The following is a 22,625-nucleotide window of genomic DNA, read 5'->3' on the forward strand; positions in this document are numbered from 1 at the left end:
AATTGTTTATATTCAACATGAAGACAGATCTTATCACCATAATGTCATACTTTCACATCCCCATTGACAGAAATCTTGCTTTTTTCTGTTGGATTTTAAATTAATATGACGGATCCATTTTCATAAATGAGTCACATGGAGTTTTGAAATGAACATTAATCTTTCTTTTGACTATTTTTAATTATGCATGAGCAGCAACAAAAGCACTCAGAGCACCATATCATCCAATATATGGTAAATGGTATTAGTGCTTTTTTTATGTGTGTGTGCAATGGTCAGTCTACCCTCTGCTGTATTTGCTTTCATTTGATCTTCACAATACAGCAACAATCAGAATCTAAACAGGTGATAAACCTTGTAAATGTTTTGTATGTGATCTTTGACATCATATTGTATATTGCAAAGTTTCTGAAGCAAGTTTGGTCATCGATCTATCAGGTCGCGGTTGTGAGAGCGAAGACTGTTACGCACCCACTAGGGGTGTTACATGCAAAGGAACAATTCGGGAAGTAACTCAAGTATTTGTCCTTTATTTGATAAAATACAGATAAACGGGCGGAACGAGCTGCCAGCTCAAAAACAGAATAAACCCCGCTCATTCCACAGTTTGGGGATCCAGTGCCTGGTAGATGACGGCATACTGGGAATCATCCTGAGCACTGGACTCTGGATCTGGTTCCAACGGCTGCAGCTTCACCATGCCCTGAGTCGAGGCACCATCTGCATTTTCCTCGCAGTAATCACCCTGTGAATGAAACAGAAGGATTAAGATTCAGACGATCTTTAGTGATTCACATTAAATCCAAAATTAAAACTGGCGAACAACAGATTGGTCACTCACCTGACCTAGGTTTGCTTGAGGTCTGCTCTGACCTTCTGACACAAACAAGATTGCATTAGAAAATCTTTGGCCACGTGCAAAGTTCCAGTTCAAGGTCGCACTGTGGCGTGAGAGTATAGCGTGTGTAGTGTGTGCGTGTACTTTACGTAGCCTACTTGTGTGTCTGTGTGCGTGTGCCAGCCTCACCTGCATTACTCCTCCAGTGGCCGTAGAACACAAGGGGGATGAGTGCACACACCAGGAGAGCCAGGCTCACGGAAATAATGATGACCACTGTGGTGTCTGCAAACAGCAGAGGCAGGAAATCATCTTTACGACAACAGGGCCTCCAAACAGAATGACAATGGTCTTTAACAAATATTAAGAATAGTTACCGTCATATTCATATAAGGGACTCATTTTTTGTTTAGTATATTGTAAAATATCGTAACATTCTCTGTATTCTTGGAGTTACATAAGGACATTATGATGTTTATAATCACTTGCTTGTCCCTAAACATGCCTTGTTGATTATCTCAGCAGTTCAACACTGAAAGTGCACGTGACACATTCATTCCCCAAAAAAAAAGAAAAAGGCTGAATTAAATCATCAACCAATCCACCATCATTAAAACGCAAAGAAAACTTCTTGACTTCTGGACACATGAACTGAAAGTTCATTCTCAGTGTGTGTCTGCACTGGAGGCGTCGAACCATTTCCCCCTTCCGCAAATGAATGTGAAAACAGCCTTTTAGTGTCAAAAGCTTTTGGGGGGAGGGGAGGGGGGTGTATAAATTGTGGACCAAATCAATATTATTAGCATCTGTTGCTATGTATAAAATATGCGCGGCTGCAGACAGTGACCTTGAATTACCTGTGAGGTTGATGGTTGCCTTCTTGTTTGTCTTCGGTGTAGTGGACAGCGTTAACACGGCGGGTGACGATTCAGTGGTGGATTGAAAGCTGCCACGGGGCAGAGATCCAGGACGAACAGTGGGAGCTTTGAGAGAGCAGGGGCAGAGGAGGCTGTTTGTATCTGTGTGTGTGTGTGTGTGTGTGCTCATGTGACATTGTGACTGCCTTAAAAAGAGTCAAGAAGCATCACAAGACATATTTATGCGTAAATATGATCATTTCAGACTTTTGACGTAAACGAGCTTGGTTCTTTTTAACCAGAGGGTCTCTGTGGTTTAATAGTCCTACAGTTCAGAAAACATAACTGAAAATATTCTGTCACAGTAACCAGCAACTGACATACAGACTTTTTTTTCACACAAAATGACGCCCAAAACTTCTTCATAGATCTAACAAGACAAAAAAAAACCCCGTACCATCTAGGACTATGAGCTCGACCTCCTGGTACAACACGTTCATGGTTCTCTCCCCTCCACAGCAATATCGGCCTGCGTCCGCCGCCTGCAGCTTCTTTATGGTCACGTTGAAGACTCCATATCCTCCGCTGACCTCAATGCTGTATCTGCCCTGTCCGGTGACAGCCGACCCCTTCCTCTCAGTCTCAACGAGAATGTTTTCTCTGGAGCAGACTCCTCTACAGAAGTACATGTTGTTGTGTTCGGAGCCGTTGTCTTTGGTCCAGCCAACAGAGCAGTGAATGGAGACCTCTCCTCCAACACGGCCGCTCACCTCCAGCACTGCCGAGGTCTTCACACACACAACTGTAGTAGAAAAATAAAGTGCCCGGTTAAACAGATGTTGATGGATCGAATCGCTTGACAGGAAAGCGCATGAAAACAAGTGAACACAACTCTGCAGGGCCTCTGCTTGAAAATAAACTACTTAGCGGTGTTTTGCGAGGTGATGCACACGAATTATATCTCTTTTGCATTCTGTAGTCATTTGTGGAAAGATTTCTGTAGTGAAAGCTTCACTTTTCTATAAAGACTGGAAACACAGAGAGAACAAGCTTGTCTGGCTTCATCCAGCGATCACAAACTCCGCTTGTTTAATCTGTGCACAAACTGGAAAAACACGTGCCATGTACTTTCAGACACGGCCAATAGCTTTAGTCACCAATTTTACACATAGCCTACATACCCCTACAAAAACTAACTTGGGGGGCAACAAAAACATGAAAACAACGCTGATATTTTTAACCTTTGAACTTGATATGGTGAATTACGGTGAGCAGGCGACTTGTTTATTTGCACATTTGCGCAGCAGTAAATGAGTTGTTTTAACACAATTACACAGTAGAATGAGTAAATAAGCTCAGCATTATCATTAAATTGCAATTATGTGTATGGCCACCTGATGAGTTAAAGGTGTGGTGTCCAATGTTCACTCTCTTTTAGCTCTATCTTTGGTCTCTACCAACTGGTGAGGGAAATATCTTGCTCTTTAGCTGCTAAACGCTCCACTATGGTTACCAGCTGCCACTGTCTGTCGTCTGTTTAATGCTGAACAAGTAGTGCACAGTGTGGTTTATTGTTTGTTTGTTTGTTTGTTTGTTTGTTTGTTGAAAAAGCATTTTGAGAATGGTAATCTGACGAGTCAGACCGTTAAACAATGAGCTAGGGTTAGGGTAGGGGCTCAATATAAAAACTCTATAAAGCCAAGGGGGCTGCAATTATAGGGGATAAATCTGTAGGTTCATCCCCACAGCAACTCCTCTCACATTGTCACATTGTTTTTATTTGAATCATCATTAAATATATTGATTATAGTCCCTTTACACAATGGATGAAACATGGAAAGTAGATTGTTTGATACAAAAATCTAACTTTAGTGCACATTTTATCGTAGGCATGATTCCACCGTCATTCATAAGAATACAGATAAAAATAAATGTACTACTACTGTATATTTTTGAGTCAATACAGCCTCAAACAACAATATATCATGAGTTTAATTCTGTAAAATTATCTTACGTATTGTTTTTCAGTCAATAAAACATTTAAAAAAAATTAAATGATCTGTAGATTTTATTGGTGTGAACAATTACCTGGAACTGTTTGAGACAACCAGTACGAGTTCAAAGCATCTGTAGTGGATTCTTAAGACCAGTTTTTTTTTCTTAATATGATCGGTGCAGTTCATAAAAACAAGAGTCACACTATTATACATTTGTTTAGCAATAACTCATAAAACACAGTACGTTTGAAGAGCTATTCTCTGTTTCCGATGGAAGGATACATCAAAACTTACCTGAGAAGCAACAAAACACGACAACATGAAGAATCTTCATTATCTATCCAGGCTGAAAATAAACCAAGTAGAAGTGCAGTTCCGTTCAGCAGTGTCAGAAAATTGCAGCCGCCTGCTTCAAATCTGTCATCCGATCCCGTGCCATACAACACCAGAGCTTTAAAGATCTGGAAAAATTACAAGGATATGAGTGCAGCAAATTGTTGCAGCCGCTTGTTCGTCTACCGCTGGTGTGATCAGTCGAGGGGCATGATTCTGTTTTACCATGCCTCCTCAGCCGTTTGATTCAAACAGAGAACACACAGTAGACTGTGAGCCTCGAGCCCTCGCTCTCTTTCTGCTCTCGTTCACTCTTCTCTGAAGAGCGGGCTTTTGACTGGGATGGAGCATTAAATAGTCTGTGTTTATATGTTTATCGTTCAGGCTCTTGCAGCTGGCTCTGTGTGCCTCGGTGCAACTACAGTACATGAAGCTGGAGGGCATCAAACTCGACAAACAGTCTGCTGACTGTGTCATGGGTGTCAGGGAACAACCTGAGGGCTGTTCCATAAAGCAAAATTACCAGAGAAACCACATTTCAGGAAACTAGTTATTTTCAGATTTATTAATTTTTTCTAAACAGATTCAAGTTGGGACTAAACATTAATGGAAACCTGTTACTCCCTGAAACTGGTTCGAGGGAATAACAACGATACACCTTACCAGTCAGATACAACCTCTTCTTATAAGGGGCTGAAGGTTTTTTTCCCCTTCTACTGTAACTAATTGGTACAGTCCCAGGTTTTTAACCTCTTGTGGGGGGTCATTTTACATCATGAGTCCCTTGGGTCACGAGTCATGGTGTGAATCGGACTTGAGATGCCTGGGGAGGGGTCCCGAGACCAGCTGATGAGTGATGTTGTAGACCGACCACCCCGTTTGGTGACGGTCGTTCCGGTTCCACGTAACTAGCTCTGTTCACTCCTCTTTAAAATTATCAGTCTTCTCTGGCCAGAATGTTTACTGTCCTCGAATGGGGGTCCCTCATCCTAAGAAGTGCTGTGGGTGGACCGAATCCTGATGGGGTGTATACAGTATGGTTGTTGTTTTATGACTCCAGCTTGACAGTGACACTGACCAACACTGGCACCAACCTTCTCATCAAAGTCACAGCAAGAAGACAAGCGTGTTTGTGTGAGCATGATTTTGAGACATCATACCCAGTTTAGAAGAGCACCGAGGTCCAGTATCCTTGTATCCAAAAGTGAAATATTTTACATTAGAAATATTTGCATATTCATATTCTGGAGGGAAGCAGTAAGTGTACTGCTGAGAATTTTCACCTGCGTAATTGAACTAACCCTGAACGACATTTGAATAACTGTGCCCAAATCAAATGTGGGGACAATATGACTAAACAATGATTAACTTCTAGGGCATATTCGTTAAAGGTCAAGGTCAACAAATGTGTGGTCCAAAAGCCTCATTTTATCTCTCCAAATAATAGAGCAAGAGAGACCATCTGAAGCTTACTTATATTGTAATAAGTGATGTTGTGTCACAAAGTCAGAAAATTATATTATGTATATTACTCCAACATGCATTTTTCAAGGCATCTCTTCGTCCTATTGAATTATTGACATTACCAAAAGGTTATTTGATTAAAAAATAACATAATAATATAGTAGGAATTACATCATGACATTGCAGACAAATATAACTTAATTAGTTAATGAAAGGGCCTACAAGGATTGGTAAACACTCAAGTACACAACCAAAACTAATATTCACTAATAAACCGGAGAGAATAATGAATAGTTACAATTTGATAGCTGGTTTATCTGATCACAGTTTAACTCATAAATAAATTGTGACCTGCCAGTGGACTGCAGATGTAAATTAGCCCTAGGCTTACTCTGGTACAATGCATCAAATGGTTACATTTGAGTTTAAAATTGTACACGGCCCCTCTAAGATAAAATAATGAATGAATGAATGACATCACTATAAAGCCAGAAAATAACATCATATAATGTGGTAATGCATTAACTTTTTACAATTAAGAGACATGATTAGACACAACCTAGTTTGTTGATTAACTTCATAACCCTTATCCCACCATATTATTCTTTATCATATCGTATAAGTCGTCATGAATATACCACAATATTAAAAGAAACTTATAGCTTATTTTGGTATAGCATGGTATATAGAGTGTGTGCAGTGTACTGTATGCATCATCACTACTTGGGTTGTGTTCTCATTCTAACAAACAGAATCTTTTTCATGTTTTGTCTAACCAATTATTTTTCCTCCGTGCAGAGATCTTTTCCCCATCATTTTTTTGCACACAAAAAAAGTCCCATCTGAAGTATGTAAACAATCAAAAAGTAAAAAATACAAATCTTCATGTTGCAATTTTATACAAAGAAAAGAAAACTTCTTTCTCAGAGAGAACCTTTAATACCAGCAAGAACTCCCACAGATAAATCTCGCACATGTTATTTATTACAATAGACCTATTTTCATCAAAATATAATCTATTCAGTTAATCAAGCATTAACACCAAAACTGGTAATATTTACATTCTCGCATGCTCCCATGCTTGATTTAACACTATGGTTGACAGTGAACACACAGGAGGCATATTTGAAGCTCCACATTATTAAAGAAAAAAAACAAAAAAACAGTTGGCAGTTTAGTGATATTAAGCCCAAAAGGTCTTTTTGTCTTCATCAAGATCACGGGAGGACCTGAGCGATGGTGTCTCGGGCGCTCTGACTGAGCCTTTCTGGGAACTTGACTTCGTAGTCCAGTATCAGGTCACCCCGACGACCAGGCCGTTTGGGATAAGGAAGCCCTTCACCACTGACCCGCCGCTTCATCCCTGGCTGCACAATATCTGTTGTTGAAAGGGTCACAGTTCTGCTGTCCAGCGTGGGTGCGTTGACTGTGCTGCCACACAAGGCCTGACGGAACAGTAGGGAAAATAAAAGGGAGAAAAAATACATTTAGATGATGAATACATACTAAGGACTACTACTCAAAATTAAGTAACGTTAACTTACATCTCTGAGGGAGATCTTCGCTGTGTAAACGATGTCGGAGCCTTCGCGTTTAAACACAGGATGTGGTTTGTCCTTCAACACAAAGACCACATCAGCTGGAATGTTTGTGGGAGTCTCGTCCCCCTCTTTGGGAAATGTGATTTTGGTGCCCTCTTTCCACCCCTTCTTTATCTGCACCTCCAGGATTTTATCTTCCGCCCTTACTGTTCGCCCGTCGGGGTTCAGTCTTTTACGAGAGATCTTCATTTTCTTTGTGCAACCTGACAGAACTTCCTCCAAGGTCACCTGGAGATCGTGAACGACAGGGGGGTCCTGCTGCTTCTTTACGACACTGCTGTGACCGCCCATTCCTCCCATACCAGAGCTGAAGGAGCGGGGGAACCCACCCATTCCACTGGCCCCCATCCCAAAGCGGGCAAAGGGGTCATTAGTGTCCATGTCCTCATCCATGCCCCCATTGCGGGCACCAAAGAACTGGTCAAAGGGGTTACGCCCACCGAAGAACTCTGCAAATATGGCATGAGGGTCACCCTGGAAGGTGTAGCTGTAGTTGCCAGGACCACCACCACCACCACCACCACTACCTGAGGGGCCTCCGCCTTTCAGTCCTGAGTGAGAGAAAAAAAAATGATTTGTTATAATCATCATTAAATAGTACTGAATCTTTGTGTAGTACGTTCCTCAAGTGTAGAGGGAGAACTCCATTTACTTTTACAAAATTAATTATGCATACATGGTAGTAAGATTTAATATTTACACATTTGTTGCTGGTGCAAAGCGTAAGTATATGCATGCAGATGCAATTATAATCAGTTATACTCGTTATGGCATCTTTCGTCCTAGTTATTTTACTCACATGAAGGTCATCAAAAGAACTTTACCTTGACAGGTAAACACAACAGTCTGGATTATATGTTTTGATTCTGCAAACACTCTGAAGAAATAGAGTGGGCAAAAACCATGTTTCAAGTAAAACACGAAACACACAGAAGAGTTAAATCCTCACTCTTCCCTATCATCTTGAGGTGAACCACAAGACTGACTGCAAACAAAAACTGGATATTTGCAGGATTTTTTTTGCAATGCTGTATGATTATTCTGCTATTTCATTTCAAATTTGTAGAACATGTTTTGACAAATTGCTAAATGAACTGCAGCAAAAAAAACAACAACATTATTTTAAAAGTATGATTACCAGATCCCGAAACTGAGACATCATGTAGTGACAAAACTACACGGAGCTGCACCTACTGTGGCGGCTGTGTATGGCTGTGATTGTACTGGATAAAAATGAATTAGTGTTGTCATGAAAATTATTCAAACTACACTTTAGAGCTGCAACAGTTAATTAATCGATTACTAATTAAATGTGAATATTTTCTAAATCTTTTTGCTCCTTATATGACCATAAACTAAATATCTTTGATGTGGGGACAAAACAAAACATCATCTTGGGGTTCGGGAAACACGATCGACAATTTCACCATTTTATGGACCAAAAGACTAATCGATTAATCAAGAAAATAATCGACAGATTAATTGATTATGAAAATAATCATTAGTTGCAGCCCTACTTCACTTACTGTTGAAAATTCCGTTGTAAAGTAAAATAACATTGTTTTCACGTGAGGACAAAACACGAGAACCGCGCGGAGCACGTGCAATGTTGATACAAATGCTGTTGCCGTGGTAACACATCCGGCGCCATACTGTAGACGCTCGGTTAGATTTTCAAGTGCCATACAGGATTTCTCTTTAATCAAATTTACCCTCGTTTACTTGAGTCCCCGGATCCTTTCTGAAGTTACCACGGGTGATCAGGATGACAACGTTTTTCAGGAGATATTTTCCACACGTGTCAGGTTTCCGTGCGCGACAACCGCTGACATCAGTGACAGCACTATCAAAGCACCTAAACGCAACACGCTGTGATTGTCCGCCCCCCTCACGCTCTGGTTTACATAAGGGCCGTTTCCGTCCGTCGCCGAGTCAGTCATGTAGAAACCGAAACGAGCGATGTCTCGTCTCGCCTGACTCGTGAACAAGAGCGGAGGGGAGCTAGGCGCGCCACTACGCACCAGACGGTCCGGCTGCCTGCTCCCATGTCTCCCTGACACCGATATGTTTCAATCACGGCCCGGAGCTGACGTCCATGTTTGACCACGGCGTGTGAAGGAAAGCGCCGAGTTCAGCCAAATGTCAGCTCAAGAACCAACTTCGGTCAAATCTTACCTTCTTCGCCGAAGCGATCGTAGATGTCCTTTTTCTGCGGGTCGCTCAACACGTCGTAGGCTTCGGCGATCTCTTTGAATTTCTCCTCGGCTCCCGCAGACTTGTTCTTGTCGGGGTGAAATCGCAGCGCCTGCTTGCGATAAGCTTTCTTGATGTCGTCCTCCGACGCTCCTTTCTTAATCCCCAAGATGTCGTAGTAGTCTTTACCCATTTGGATCACCCTGCCCTGCGGCTCGTCTAGTGACACATGAAGCGCTCAAAGACGCCCGTCAGAGAAGTCCGGAAGTGGCGCAGTTCGTCAGTTCGTCGGTTCGTCGCTGCGTCCTCTGCCTCGACTCTGCCCGCCGTGCTCGGGGTACTTTCTTTATAACTCTGTGGAAACTTCCAGAGTTTTCCATAACGAGCCTGAACTGTCTGAACTGTGACGGGTCGACAGAGACACACCCAGGGGCAAGGCACCTCGCGTGCTGCCTTCACGTTCTGTCGGAAATTATCCCGCACATAGCATCAACGCCTTTGTCGGTCTCCCACCTCCCAACCGAACCGAACCATTGCTTGTCTTAGTTAAAAAACAAAACAACGAACATATTTAATACTTGACACTTACTTAAAACAATTTACCGCATATTTCAGACTCTCTCTGTTTAAGTATTCATTCTGTTGGACACCCCTGACATGCCAGGGCACAAGTGGGTCACAATGCAGTGATCAATGATCAAAGCACAGCAAACCAAAGCCCACATTGGTCTTGAGCAAAAAAAGGAATACAACAAACTAGCAGAACTCAGTTAACAGTGCCGGACCAACGAGGCCCTGTAGATGTAATGCTGGCAGCAGCTCCTGTTGGGTTTGAGGCAGATAAATCCCCTGCATACCCCCCCTAGTGTGTTGCACCACATGGACATGTAGGGCATAACGATGTGGCACTTTGAATAGGTCAGGGTCATTCAAAATGATTCCAAATCTGACCACTCCTCTTCCCACTTTCTTGGATACACACCTTAGCTAAAAAACAAGAACAACAATTCTATACTATTTGACAGTAATTGGAATCCAAAATGTGTTTTCAAGGTCGTTACGGAGGGTTGAAATTATCGGCAGGCCGGCAGGTACGAAATAGCCATCTCTGATGGATGGAGCATGTCGTCTACTGACATTTGCGCAAATCGCAGTTTTTATCATTTATATTGCACCGACTGATCTGATTTATGTAACCAATCAGGCAACACCAAACGTTGCCAAGTTGAAATGTGAGAGATAACTCTTCAGCACTGCTCTGCTCTATTTTGTGTTGAAATTCAGCAACAAAAACGTATTGTATGTGTAGCACTTGAACGCAGCATTGTACACACTGTACTGTACTTGTCTTTCAAGTAACAGTCTGTCAGAGATGTGTTGCAACAGGTAAAACATGCAGTATTAAAAATGAGGACAAATAAAACAAAACTCTTCGACAACTTGTGCACTATATGTAGACACATATTTTTGGTTGTGATCTTTGTTTTTATTGAAAAGAAATACAGCATGTCGTTTTGTTACTGTACAACATACTGTAATAGTAATTCAAAGCCTGGCCTTGCCTTTGGTTTGAGATAATAAAGAGACAATTCTGGGCATATGACAAACTTTATTATTGTAGAATGACATACACAAGGAAACAACTGAAAGCAAATTAGCTATTTAAAGGTTAAATAACAAAATGTGCAAAATCGGTGGGGAAAAGTGACAATGTAGAGCTGAACTACTGTAAATGAGAGACAGAAAAAAAAGGACATTAGTGACAATTGGCCAGCAAGTGAAGCTGGAAAGTCAGGACACAGACAAATTATTTTCTACAGTTGTAAAGAGAGAAAATAGGGACAGCTGCGCAGTTCTTAGTCGGATCTGAAGTAAGCACCAAAAAATCCTATTATGCTGGTGTAACCGTGACCTCTCCGCTTCCTCGAATCTCATTGGCTACGGCGTCGAGACTAAGGGGCGTGTCCGTCTGGTTTTCGCCTGTTCTGATTGGCTGCGGTGCTGACGTGGTCGCCCTTCTGGTTGTGGCCTCAGCGGCCGTATATTATCGCTGTGATTGGTCGCCGCCCCTATTGCTCACCGGGGGTATTAAGGAAGGGGCTTCGTACAGTCAAGATGAAGCACTACGAGGTGAGTAGTGTCGGCGAAACTCGAAACCGTCAATGGGGCGCCACGCGGAGACGAACTCCAATTAGTCCGACCGACTTTCTCGCGATTTCTGCGAGTGTAAACTCCGCCAGAACGGTCAAAAGGTGGAGCTTTTTTAAACGCGGATGCTAACGGTCGCATGGTGCAGCAACGCCGACGCCGCCTGCCACGGGCTGGGTGCTGTGACCGGCGGGCTGCCGTGGCCTCTCGTGCACGGTACTGAATTGTAATGTGTCGCTCGCTGTCACTCTTGAAAGTCAATCGGCACTAAAACACAGACGAGGGATTGCCGCTGCGTCGTGTATCGCGATGTACGCCTAGTGTGTGTTTAGGATCAAGACCGACGTCTCTGTGCGGGACGAAGCTCCGCACTATCGCCCCCTCTGGCCGCAGTGACTCATGGCGCGTCTTATCGCGTTATTACCCAATACTGCAGGTGAACAGTCAAGTGCCAAATCTCGGCCCTGTTGAATCAATCCTCACCACTTGGCTGTGAAGGGAAATGCTGTGACTGTATACCTGTTGGGAAACACCTGCGGTTCCTGTGCCCCTGATGCACTGTTACCACTGCACTGGAAGCGTCTCTACGTGCTTCGTACCTGTGAACAAGAAGAGCTACCTTGAACAAGAAGAGGTTCTTGTTCACATAAAAGCCACCAGACCAGATCTGCAGCAGTCTGACAGAAACTGATCCAACCAGTGGCTCCTCCGGTTCCCCTTCTTTCTGTCTGCACGCCGTGGCCTTTGCAACCTATTAGGGGCAAAGAAACAAAACAACAACATTTAAATGATGAAATGAGCTTTTTAGATTTCAGATCAAAGATGATCAAAATGTAATTTAGGTGAGAACACCCCCCCCCCCCCATTATAATGTTGTTTTTCACACTACATTACAGTCAGTGCTCGTACAGGTGTCGGCCGCAGTCCTCTCCTGCGACCCTTGCTATCTGCCTCACCTGGACTCTTATCACTCGGGGGCCATGGCCATTAGCTGCATTTGAAAACTACTCGCATGCAGAGGCTAGTATGAAGCTACGGTGTGATAGTCAGGCTCATGATGTGATGTATAGGCCTGTCACGATCACTACTTTTTGTTGCACAAGATATTGTCCTAGAAATTATTGGGACAAACAATATTATAGTCTATTTAGGACCATTTTTGATACTGAATCATGTGAGCTTGCAAGTTTAGGTCTATTGGTCATCGCGCGTGCAAATCCTTCACGATTTGTGTTGAGAAATGTTATCAAAAGTTTAGACTTGTGTTCAGGCCTCAGACAAAACAATCAATTTGAAAACATGGTGCCTTTAGAAGAATACTAAGAAATCCTTATTTTCTGACATTTAATAGACCAAACCAGTAATTGATTACGACGAGAACAGATGTTATATCAACAAACATGTATGTAGACACAATGGATATTATTGAGGTCTATAAAAATGATTGAGTTCATATTCATATATCGTACGATAAGTCGCTAATGTAATTATCATGAGAGGCCAAGTGATTTACCATCCTTACTGGACCCAGTGTCACATTGAAACGTGTGTCTCCTAAAAACTGATGGAATGTTCACATATTTGCGGATGAGATGCGGAGCCCAATTTCCAGACAGACCAAGTTTTGAAAGATGTTGCAAAATGCAGAATCTGACCATGGTAGAAAAGTTTTTGCGTCTGCAGTGCAGCTCTGTCCGTCTGTAACTGGGTCACAGAATATGGTGTCACATCGTGCGGCAGTGTGGGTGCAAAGGTTTTTGCATATGTGGCCAGAGGCATTGAACGATCATGCAACAAACAGACACTGTTAGCCACAACAGGTATGCTAATTTAAGACACACAAACGTGATTGCAGCCACAAGTGAATAGAGCAATTTATAAGTAAAAGGTCACAACCAGTTAATTTTTTTTTATGCATTTAGTGTTTTCATTTAGTTCAACATTAAGAGCATGTTAATAGATTCAGTCATGCTGGCTTTCATTACCCTTGGTAGGGCACAACACATCAAGCTGCAGGACTACATGGTCAAACAAAAAGTACTTCATTATCACATATATATATTTTTAAGTTGCAATTTTAAGAAATATCTTGGAAGAAAAATCTAACTGCATTTGGTCACTAGACCAGTTGATTCCATACTTTCATTGCATTTACACCAGATAGCACCAGAGGGCTGCATCTCTCTGAACATAAGTACAGATTTAAATAAGCAAAGAAAAAAACTCTCTTACCTTGGAAGGTGCAAAGCGTATTTCTCCCCGATTCACTCTCACCCCAAGTGTCCGCTACCACGAAAGACTGTCCCTGCCAGCCAGAGGCTTTATATAGATGAGAAGGGGGAGGTACAGTGGCAGTGGGTTATGCCTGGCACAGGAGAGAGATGGTCTTATTTCCCCGAAGTCTCGACTGCAGTGTCATGTGTCATGTTCGTTTGAAGCATATGTGGATGTGTGAAGTATTAAAGCAGCTCCTGTTTTATAATTTTAAAAAGCACCACTTTTAGTTTAAAAATATATATATGAATGCGAAATTCACAAACTGAATCACTGGAAGGTCATTTTACTTTCACTTGTGGGGGTTTAAATCATCAAAGTGATGTTGGAAATGGTCACAGGTGTCTCACCCCCTCCCCAAAATTTTTTTGTCAGGCTCCTCTCCAGATTAAAATATCCAGGAAGCCTTTTCCATTCAGCATATTCATCCATCCACATGCATGGAATAGAGAAAAATGTTCAGCCTGAATGTCCATGTTGCCACATGTGACTCCATGTCTTTCATTCATTATGGAAACTGTATCCCGTACTGGTCATCATTAGAGAGTGAAGGGGCGCGGGTGGAGGTGGTGTGTGGGGGGGGCTGCTTTCACCAGGGGGAATGCCCCGAGTGAAGCCCCCAGAGTCCGAGTGTGTGTGACTGGGAGAGATCGGGCTGCTTGACAACACGTTGTAAAAGTCATGGGTGTGTTAGACCCTGAGGTGGGTCACTAAGGTGTCTCAGAACAGGTGCTGTAGTTAAAACACACACACACACACGCACACGCACACACACACAGATTCCCCGATTGAGTGACAGTATAGTGTGATCAACCGTGAGTCTATGACATCACTATATCGGCGCAGGTGGGTGGCCGCCCTTTATGCAGCGTTAGCAGTTGACATTTATATTTAGCAGGAAGAGGAAGAGAGGCACTCAAACTAGGAAAGAGGGGGTGCTGTTTGTCATAGTAACTCCCCTCCATTTTTCCCACTTAGCCAAGGGTTGAGAGGTGTCAGGGGTCATCAGGTGTCTTTTTTTAGGGAGGGGTTGTGTTTCAAAACCAAGTCACTGCTGCGCTGAAAAGAAGCTGCCGCTCTAGAAGTTTCCTCCATGAGGTCTAAATACTCAGATGATCTATTGTGGACACTTTGCCAGGGGGATACTGGGCATTCCTGTGTTTGCAACTGTGCACACACACACACGGGGTATATGTCTGCACTGCAGGGGGGCGGCTGGCAGTTAAATAAAGCAGCGCGCCAGAAGAGAAGGAATGAGAGAGGGGCAAAGAGGGAGAGAGAGTGAGAGAATGACAGAGAGGAGGAAGACGAGGGAGGGGCAGAGGGGAGGCAGACAGATTTATTTCCACAGCTGAGTGCTGCCCCTCTCTTTCCTCTCCGGCTTGGCGTGGACCTGTGATAGACAGACGCGAGGGGGAGAGTGACGACAGAGCCGTGGGGAAGAGTGAGGGGAAGAAGGGACTAAACTAAGTGCAGGAGGAGGACTGTGGACATGGATGCCCTAGCACTAGAGGCCACCAGCAGTAAAAAGACGATTAACGGGGCGGCGGCGGCGGCTCCCCTGCTGCCAGCTCAAGCCCCTGTCAAACGCAAACCTGCCAAAAAAATTAAAAAGGCTGTTGTTTTCTTTGAGGTGGAGATACTGGATGCCAAGACCAAGGACAAGCTGTGCTTCCTGGACAAGGTAAGAACTTATTTCATTTATTTATAACAAATTGTATGTTGATGCAAGTTAAACTGTACTAATCCCTGTATGTTTCAGAAAGAGAACTGGTTCTACTACTGTAGAACGTTGGTGTGTGCATATGGGAGTAAGGTGTTTTTTAGAACATAGCAGAGGTGCTGTAGCCCCTCGCAGTCCGCCAGTGTGTGTAACTCATGAGAGCCCCTTTCAAACAATGTGACACAATACTGCTGGGTCCAGTTATCTGGGCGAGGCAGTGGCTCTTTGGCACAGGACAAAATATCACAAACAACTGTCCACACCCTGCAACAAATGCTACATTTGTGAAGGTTCACCTCTCACTTTGACCGCGTTGGAGATTCAACTCCATGGTTATTGTGTTTAGACATCATCACAATGCTGCCTCGGCCTATGGCCTCAAAACTGGAGGGGTGTGGGGGTGTGGGGGTGTGGGTGTGGGTGTGGGTGTGTGTGTGTGTGTGTGTGTGTGTGTGTGTGTGTGTGTGTGTGTGTGTGTGTGTGTGTGTGTGTGTGTGTGTGTGTGTGTGTGTGTGTGTGTGTGTGTGTGTGTGTGTGTGTGTGTGTGTGTGTGTGTGTGTGTGTGTGTGTGTGTGTGTGCGTGCGTGCGTGCGTGCGTGCGTGCGTGCGTGCGAGCAGCAGGTGTCCATATCATCCCTGATAGACGTTATTTTCATTGTGTTCAAGCAACATGAGATTTTTTTTTACAGTCGAAGGTGGCACACCTCTTCTTGCACGGTGTAAAATATGAAACCAGAAACTATTTTTCTGAATGTGATGTATGCACAGAAAACTATTTGTCTCTTCCATGTCGTGTTATTTCACGAATTAGTCACTTTGGTGCCCGTTGTTCCACGTTTCTTGCCGTGGCCTCCAGCAGCTGGTTGCTCTGTGTCAGATGTTGGAACCAGGTGTGGGGCAGAAGACTGTAGGACGGATCTGTAAAGGAGGATCTCCTTCTGTACGTCATTGACAAGAGACAAACCCAAAGGTCCACCAACCTAGATCGAGTCTAGGTTGGTACTGCAAAGGTTCCTGCTTTGGAAATGAAAGCCACACACGTTGCTATAATATTTCACTTACAGTAGAGAGCAAATCTTATTGAAAATTTGACAACCTTTTGAATACCTGCTAAGTATCGATTCACGGTGTTGTTATTTGTTTAGCCATGGCGATGGTCTCTTGACTGCTCAGTATTTTCCTTATGGTACATTTTCTTTCTCCATTAGTATGTTGTTCACTTCATGTTTTGAGAAAACAGAAACAAAAATCTGCTATATGGCATTACTACCTTTGATAGACTTAAGAGATTCTTGTATTCAAAAGAACAATGAACCACTGGTTGTTTATTATAATGGCAATTTGACTTAATGGTTCTGTTTTTTTGTGTCTTGTGGATGGTTTGCAGGACATTTGACATCACTAACTGGAAGCGAGTTGTTACTTGAAGTTTTTCCACCTACCTTTAACTGTTGTAGAGCAACTATAAATCACGACATCAAGTTTCGTGATTTATAGAACAACAATTTTGCATATCAGTGTTTAGACAATGTAATTCTGTTCTAAGTTGTATTCACAGTCGGGACCAAAAAGTATCATTGTTGTATTTGCTACAATTATTTCCTCTGATATTCAAGCCCATTGTTTAATCAGGTAACTCCAGAGTAATTAGTTCTTGTCATTCACACTGTTATTTTAGTTTCAGACACTTTAATTTGTTCATGCTCTGTCTGAAACATTAGGAGGGTTTAGTGTGTTGTTGGTGTGAGGTCTGTTGGTGTATAGTGTTGCACTAGCATTAGTTTACGGTGGTGTTATCGGTGCTGCTCCACAAGACCCTACAAGTATAAGGTGCTATATTTACTGGATTATACCTTGTTGTCAGCTTAGCAGAGTTTCCATGGTGAAAGCACGGACGACATTAACACCTTTTGAGAGGCCGTTCACAGATATGACAGAGATAGGTCTGGATCTTTATTGGAGAGGGGGTGTCACAGTGAGGTGGTTTCTCAGCGATGTCATAATGCTGAAAATGGCACTTGGTCTTCAGGAGGATGCGAACAGAAGCCAGGTCATGTACAGTGCGGCTGATGGATCACACAGTCTGTGAGGAAAATTTCTCGACAACTGAAACTCACAACAAAAACAACCACACAGTGTTAATGTTGCTTATAATTTCTTGTTGTTCTGTCATGAGAATTGAAAGTGAATGACTGTCAACAAAAGTGCTCAACAGATTCTTCAAATGTAAAGTCTTGTTTATAATGCCCCAGAAAGGTAAAAACTTTTGGGCAATTTTAGGGCTAAGATTGGTGCTGAGATCATTTATCATTACTGTAGCCTTTGACAATGGTAATTGCTGTTGAAGGTTTTTTATGGTTGTTTGGTTGTTTCTTTTAAGGCACAAAGTTGAACACAGCAAACATTTATGTACTACAGCACGTAGATATAGGAACCACAGGACATCACATTTAGCGAATTATATGCTTGCATAATTTCTTGCTCAAGTTTCCTGATGATTCACTTCAGCATCTTGGTCCTGGCCAACAGAGAAATAAAGATTTACTGCCAGAATGTTTGGAGAAACCTGCCACTGGAGTCATGAATGTCAACGGCTCGAGAGAAATAGGACGCTGATGTCCAAGCTTTCATAGTGATGTCATGTGCAGATGGCGTTTTTGATCTAGTAATCAGATGACGACTATCAGTTTCCATTCACTTCAGTTCGGTCACTTGCAGTTAAATTAGTGAATGCATGATTTTAAGTTTGTTTTTGTCGCTAGACTAAAACAAATAGATGAATAGATCAAGGACTGCATGAAAAATGTCTCAAGGCTTTTAAATATCTCCAATGTTTTACAAACAACTTTATTAATGGAGCAGGTTAGCAAAGTTCGTGTAAACGCATGACTTGTGACGGAATTTAGTGAAACCATAGAGGTGGGCAATAGTATTACGCATTAATATAAAAAGGAATACACCATAATAGGTATGTGGTGATGACTCAACCTCAGTCCATCTTTAACATTCATGCGCGAGTCCAGATTTGCCTTTGTTTTGAAGTCACTGTTTATATTTGGGGAAGCTAGGCCTATAATGGCAGCCTTGCAAAAGGTTGTGTGTCTGTCGTAGGCCGCCTTTGGGTACAAATCAGAATAAAGAAGGGTCACTTGGGGATGGCTTGTCCGACTGGGGACAAAAGCTGTGTCCCTGACTGGAGAAAAAAATGATTTTGGGGTCAGTGGTTAAGGTTATGTGTCCAGGAAATCAATGCAAGATATGTAATGCCCACAAAAGTGATCCTTGGCAACGTGTGTGTATTTATGTGTGCGTGTGCGTGCACACCAAGGTTCTCTGAAACCCTAATACCAGCTGTTGAATAGCCCCCATCCATGGGATGTGTGGCCACAGCCAGAGCTAAATTTACCACTAATCGTGATCATAAATGGAAAATGGGGTTATTATATGTTCCTATCTCTGTGTGTGTGTGTGGGGGGGGGGTACATGTCCCGCCACTTATTTATTGTGTTGTTATTTGTAGGTCGAGCCAAATGCCACTATTGGGGAGATCAAGTCAATGTTCCACAAGAGCCGTGAGTGACATCTCCCTGCAGACAACAACTTAAGCCTCATGAATCTGATGCAAGCGGCAGCACATAGAAACACTGACGTCATGCCCTGCGTTGAGATGTTTGTAAAGTATTTTTCTGTTTTTCAGATCCCCAGTGGTACCCAGCCAGACAGTCCATTCGCCTGGACCCCAGTAAGTCAGCTGTTTGACTCTTTTTGCGATGATTAAAGTTAATGTAGAACGGTTTCCCCCCTGTAAAATCAACTTGTGATTTGTTGTAAATCTCAAGTGTGTGTGTGTTTTTCAGAGGGGAAGTCTCTGAAGGATGAGGATGTCCTGCAGCATCTTCCCGTGGGAACCACGGCAACCTTCTACTTCAGAGATCTGGGAGCTCAGATCAGCTGGGTCACAGTGAGTACGACGCTGAGCCCACGAGCCACACTGTCGCAGGCAGACCCGGTCCAGCAGTTCTGACAGGCCCACACACTGTACAGCAGCATCGAGCAGAGCTATATTGAGATTTCCCGATGGGTAAAACAAGAGAAGGTGGCAGAAGTTTCCTCCTGACCCTGAGGTTAATTTGCTTCAAGTTCTTTCTTGAGGTTGAATCAGCTCCCCTGGGAGAGGGAGGGGAGCCACATTGGAGAGAGATGGAATGAGGGATTTGTAAATGTAGCTTTTAGGGCTGCAACTAACGATTATATTCATTATCTATTAATCTGTTGATTATTGTCTTGATTTAATCGATTAGATGTTTGGTCCATAAAATGGTGAAAAATGTTGATTGTGTTTCCCCAACCCCAAGATGAGGGGTTTTTTTTGTTTTCAAACCAGAGATATTTGTTTTTACTTTCATAGAGGAGCAAAGAAACCAGAAAATATTCATATTTAAGAAGCTGAATTTGGAGATTTTTTGACTTTCAGAAAAGCTACTTCTAAGTTAAATCGATCTTCAAAATTTATTGTTGCAGCTATTGTAGCTTTCTAACACACCAACAAGCCAATATATAACAATATCAGAGAAGGCTAAAATTAATGAATCAATGCTAATCTGTGCTCAGTGTTAGACTTGACCCTGTCCTTCATTCTTTCTTCAGGTATTTCTGACGGAGTATACTGGTCCTCTGGTCATCTATCTGATGTTCTACTTCAGGGTTCCCTTCATTTATGCTCCTAAATATGATTTTACCACCAGTAAACACTGGGTCGTACAGTGAGTGTCTCCAACACACCTTCACAATCTGTCTCCTGTTAAGAATGAAAGTTGCCATATATACATATATATATATATTTATTTTTTTACAAAGAAATGTCAGTGCTTTGTCATCAGTGGCAGGATCTGCTTTTTAATAATCGCCCCCGGGCTCATGCAAGTGTCTCTGCTTGTTTTCCAGTCTGGCCTGTATGTGTCACTCCTTCCACTATATGAAGCGGCTGCTGGAGACTCTGTTTGTCCATCGCTTCTCTCATGGAACGATGCCGTTACGCAACATCTTTAAGGTGAGATATATGTTTCTCCCGTTCTTCAAACGCTGCGTGTTAATGCGATACAGGATGTGCGGAGTGAAAGGTGAATAATCAACTGTTTATGGTTTGACAAAGCTTATCACTACCACTACAAGGACGTCTTGGTGACAACGTTCCTGTCACGTTCTCTGTTTCAGAACTGTACGTACTACTGGGGCTTTGCGGCATGGATGGCCTATTACATCAACCACCCGTTGTATACGCCGCCCAGTGAGTGTGCGTGAATGTACATACACACAACACTCACACATACAGCACTGATGTCTGGTTGTAACGCCTTTGGACCATCACTAACAGTATGTTATTGTGTCTTGTTGCAGTCTATGGGGAGCAACAGATAAGACTGGCCCTCATCATATTCTTGGTAAGACTTTATGTTATGCATCTTGCATCATTGAATTTGACTTATAATTATGAACAAACATCTTATTGTTACACATGTTATTTAAATACTACGTTTGTCCCATTAGTTCTTGTCTCTCTGATGGTCCTCACAGGTGTACAAAGAGGGTTTATGCAGATACAAGCTTTGTCTAAATTGAAAGATTTTCCTCTACACACACAATCAGTACTAATCAACTAATGTGACATCAATGTTTTCTCTCACAGTTCTGTCAGATCGGCAACTTTTCCATTCACATCGCTCTCCGGAACCTCCGTCCACCAGGTAGGCGCACGCACACTCACACGCACGCACAGTGCTTTTCATTTAAAGCCTTAGGAAAAAAATATCATCAGTGGTCGGTGTGTTTTAAACAATTTTGACATTCCATCTTTTTCCTCTCTCTTCACCAAGGCTCCAAGACCAGGAAGATTCCCTATCCCACCAAGAATCCTTTCACCTGGATCTTCCTGCTGGTTTCCTGCCCCAACTACACCTATGAAGTAACATGTTTTATTCATTATGGCAGCTGATAGGAGTCATTTGTCTGAGAACAGGACATTAGTTGCTTGAAAATAGAAAAGAGTTTTCATATTCAGCTTGAACAAGTACAGAACATTAACTGCAGCTGGAAAGAAATTAGTCCACCAGATTTTGATCTCTAGCCATTTGTTTTTTTTCCTTGAGCAAAAACAGAGTGTAATTTAGACGATGCAGCTGCTGCCCTCTGCTGGTATCCGTCTGTCTCACATCACTCCTGTTGTTGCAGTTGGGTTCCTGGCTTGGCTTCACAGTCATGACGCAGTGCCTGCCGGTGGCTTTCTTCACCATGGTGGGTTTCATCCAGATGACCGTCTGGGCCAAGGGGAAGCACCGCAGCTACCTGAAGGAGTTCCGCGACTACCCTCCCCTCCGCTCACCAATCCTGCCGTTTGTCCTGTAGACGGCTATCTGGCCACTCCTTCACCCATCCAGCCCTCTCCAGTTGTAGGGCTCAAAGCCAAACTGAGAGGGTTCACCTCCTCGTTTCTTTCCTCTCTGCACCAGAACTTCATAGAATGACAGAATCTAACTCTGTCCTCCTTCTTCCTTTCCTCCCAGCCCAAATTGTCTTTCTCCCTCCCTGCTCTAGATCCCTGTCATGCTGTGAAAACATAAATATCACTTGCTTTTTTTTTAATGGTCAACTGGCTTAAATGCTTTTGGTCTCCCAGAGCAGTCTTCCCCTTCAAGCTGCCCAGTGTTTTCTGAAAGACGTGCTGTACATAAGGACTGTGAGATGTCGCACCACTCTTGTTATGTCATCCTATACTGTTGTTTTGGGGCGGATTCTGCATCTGGTGAAATTCAGTAAATCTTTAAACTGTTTAGTTTTCGTATCTTACTCTTGAGGCTATGACAGCATTTAATTTTGTTGATGTCTGATCAAGTAATTTATTAATAAAAAGATGGAAACCAAAATGTTGTTGCTCTTCTCTGTTACACATGTTGGAAGTGTTTGATGAAAGTCTTGAATCTACATTCTACATGCAGGACTTTCTATACTGGCGAAGACCATAGTCATCCAATGAATCCCAAACCAGGGAGTTTTAACTTTATATTTCTATCTAAAAAAAATGTCCATTTGCTTTTAATTGCCGGCAGAGATCATGCATTAAAAATAATAATTTCCCCTTTGTGCAACCAAAGATCAGATCCTATGCAGAGATTTTAAAACCGTATAGACAACAATGTTTTG

At 42.7% G+C, this 22,625-nt stretch overlaps 3 protein-coding genes and 1 long non-coding RNA gene across 8 annotated transcripts; 1 reads left to right on the plus strand and 3 right to left on the minus strand.

The window, feature by feature from the left end:
• Window positions 1–514: 514 nt before the first annotated feature.
• On the minus strand, window positions 515–5,837 carry LOC118311927. 2 transcript variants are annotated; one of them, XM_035636089.2, is made up of 6 exons: window positions 3,987–5,837; window positions 2,153–2,497; window positions 1,696–1,821; window positions 1,028–1,123; window positions 842–873; window positions 515–745 (listed from the first exon to the last, which is right to left on the minus strand). In XM_035636089.2, the coding sequence occupies exons 1-6, from the start codon at window positions 4,024–4,026 to the stop codon at window positions 596–598; spliced, it is 789 nt and encodes a 262-aa protein (XP_035491982.2). In that variant the 5' UTR covers window positions 4,027–5,837; the 3' UTR covers window positions 515–595. The 2 variants fall into 2 exon arrangements, with proteins under 2 accessions (XP_035491982.2, XP_035491981.2); XM_035636088.2 differs by having other exon boundaries at window positions 842–876.
• Window positions 5,838–6,451: 614 nt separating this feature from the next.
• On the minus strand, window positions 6,452–9,710 carry dnajb1b (DnaJ heat shock protein family (Hsp40) member B1b). Its single transcript, XM_035636087.2, has 3 exons — window positions 9,266–9,710; window positions 7,034–7,641; window positions 6,452–6,934 (listed from the first exon to the last, which is right to left on the minus strand). The coding sequence occupies exons 1-3, from the start codon at window positions 9,474–9,476 to the stop codon at window positions 6,707–6,709; spliced, it is 1,047 nt and encodes a 348-aa protein (XP_035491980.2). The 5' UTR covers window positions 9,477–9,710; the 3' UTR covers window positions 6,452–6,706.
• Window positions 9,711–10,872: 1,162 nt separating this feature from the next.
• LOC118311929 lies at window positions 10,873–13,717 on the minus strand. 2 transcript variants are annotated; one of them, XR_004794102.2, is made up of 3 exons: window positions 13,664–13,717; window positions 13,417–13,449; window positions 10,873–12,182 (listed from the first exon to the last, which is right to left on the minus strand). It is a non-coding gene; the product is annotated as an uncharacterized LOC118311929 (long non-coding RNA). The 2 variants fall into 2 exon arrangements; XR_004794103.2 differs by lacking the exon at window positions 13,417–13,449.
• Window positions 11,303–22,348, plus strand: tecrb (trans-2,3-enoyl-CoA reductase b). Of its 3 annotated transcripts, none has more exons than XM_035636086.2 (12): window positions 11,303–11,413; window positions 15,339–15,389; window positions 18,949–19,000; window positions 19,126–19,170; window positions 19,286–19,389; window positions 20,076–20,191; window positions 20,373–20,478; window positions 20,643–20,715; window positions 20,826–20,869; window positions 21,115–21,172; window positions 21,302–21,390; window positions 21,657–22,348. In XM_035636086.2, exons 1-12 carry the CDS (start codon window positions 11,399–11,401, stop codon window positions 21,828–21,830), a joined length of 927 nt encoding a protein of 308 aa, XP_035491979.1. In that variant the 5' UTR covers window positions 11,303–11,398; the 3' UTR covers window positions 21,831–22,348. The 3 variants fall into 3 exon arrangements, with proteins under 3 accessions (XP_035491979.1, XP_035491978.1, XP_035491977.1); XM_035636085.2 differs by having other exon boundaries at window positions 11,304–11,413; window positions 20,643–20,721; XM_035636084.2 differs by lacking the exon at window positions 11,303–11,413 and having other exon boundaries at window positions 14,721–15,389.
• The last annotated feature ends 277 nt before the right edge of the window (window positions 22,349–22,625 follow it).

Source organism: Scophthalmus maximus, chromosome 8, assembly GCF_022379125.1.
Source record: "Scophthalmus maximus strain ysfricsl-2021 chromosome 8, ASM2237912v1, whole genome shotgun sequence".
NCBI classification, from domain to species: domain Eukaryota; kingdom Metazoa; phylum Chordata; class Actinopteri; order Pleuronectiformes; family Scophthalmidae; genus Scophthalmus; species Scophthalmus maximus.

Bases quoted from the DNA above. Each gene is read 5' to 3' on its own strand.
- LOC118311927 (XM_035636088.2), bottom strand. From the start codon at position 4,026: ATGAAGATTCTTCATGTTGTCGTGTTTTGTTGCTTCTCAG. The intron at 2,498-3,986 runs GTAAGTTTTGAT...TTTCTACTACAG, and splicing joins CGTGTTTTGTTGCTTCTCAG to TTGTGTGTGTGAAGACCTCG. The intron at 877-1,027 runs GTGAGGCTGGCA...TGTTTGTGTCAG, and splicing joins CCACTGGAGGAGTAATGCAG to AAGGTCAGAGCAGACCTCAA.
- dnajb1b (XM_035636087.2), bottom strand. From the start codon at position 9,476: ATGGGTAAAGACTACTACGACATCTTGGGGATTAAGAAAGGAGCGTCG. The intron at 7,642-9,265 runs GTAAGATTTGAC...TCTCTCACTCAG, and splicing joins CGATCGCTTCGGCGAAGAAG to GACTGAAAGGCGGAGGCCCC. The intron at 6,935-7,033 runs GTAAGTTAACGT...CTGTTCCGTCAG, and splicing joins CGAAGATCTCCCTCAGAGAT to GCCTTGTGTGGCAGCACAGT.
- tecrb (XM_035636084.2), top strand. From the start codon at position 15,198: ATGGATGCCCTAGCACTAGAGGCCACCAGCAGTAAAAAGACGATTAAC. The intron at 15,390-18,948 runs GTAAGAACTTAT...TGTTATTTGTAG, and splicing joins AGCTGTGCTTCCTGGACAAG to GTCGAGCCAAATGCCACTAT. The intron at 21,391-21,656 runs GTAACATGTTTT...CTGTTGTTGCAG, and splicing joins GCCCCAACTACACCTATGAA to TTGGGTTCCTGGCTTGGCTT.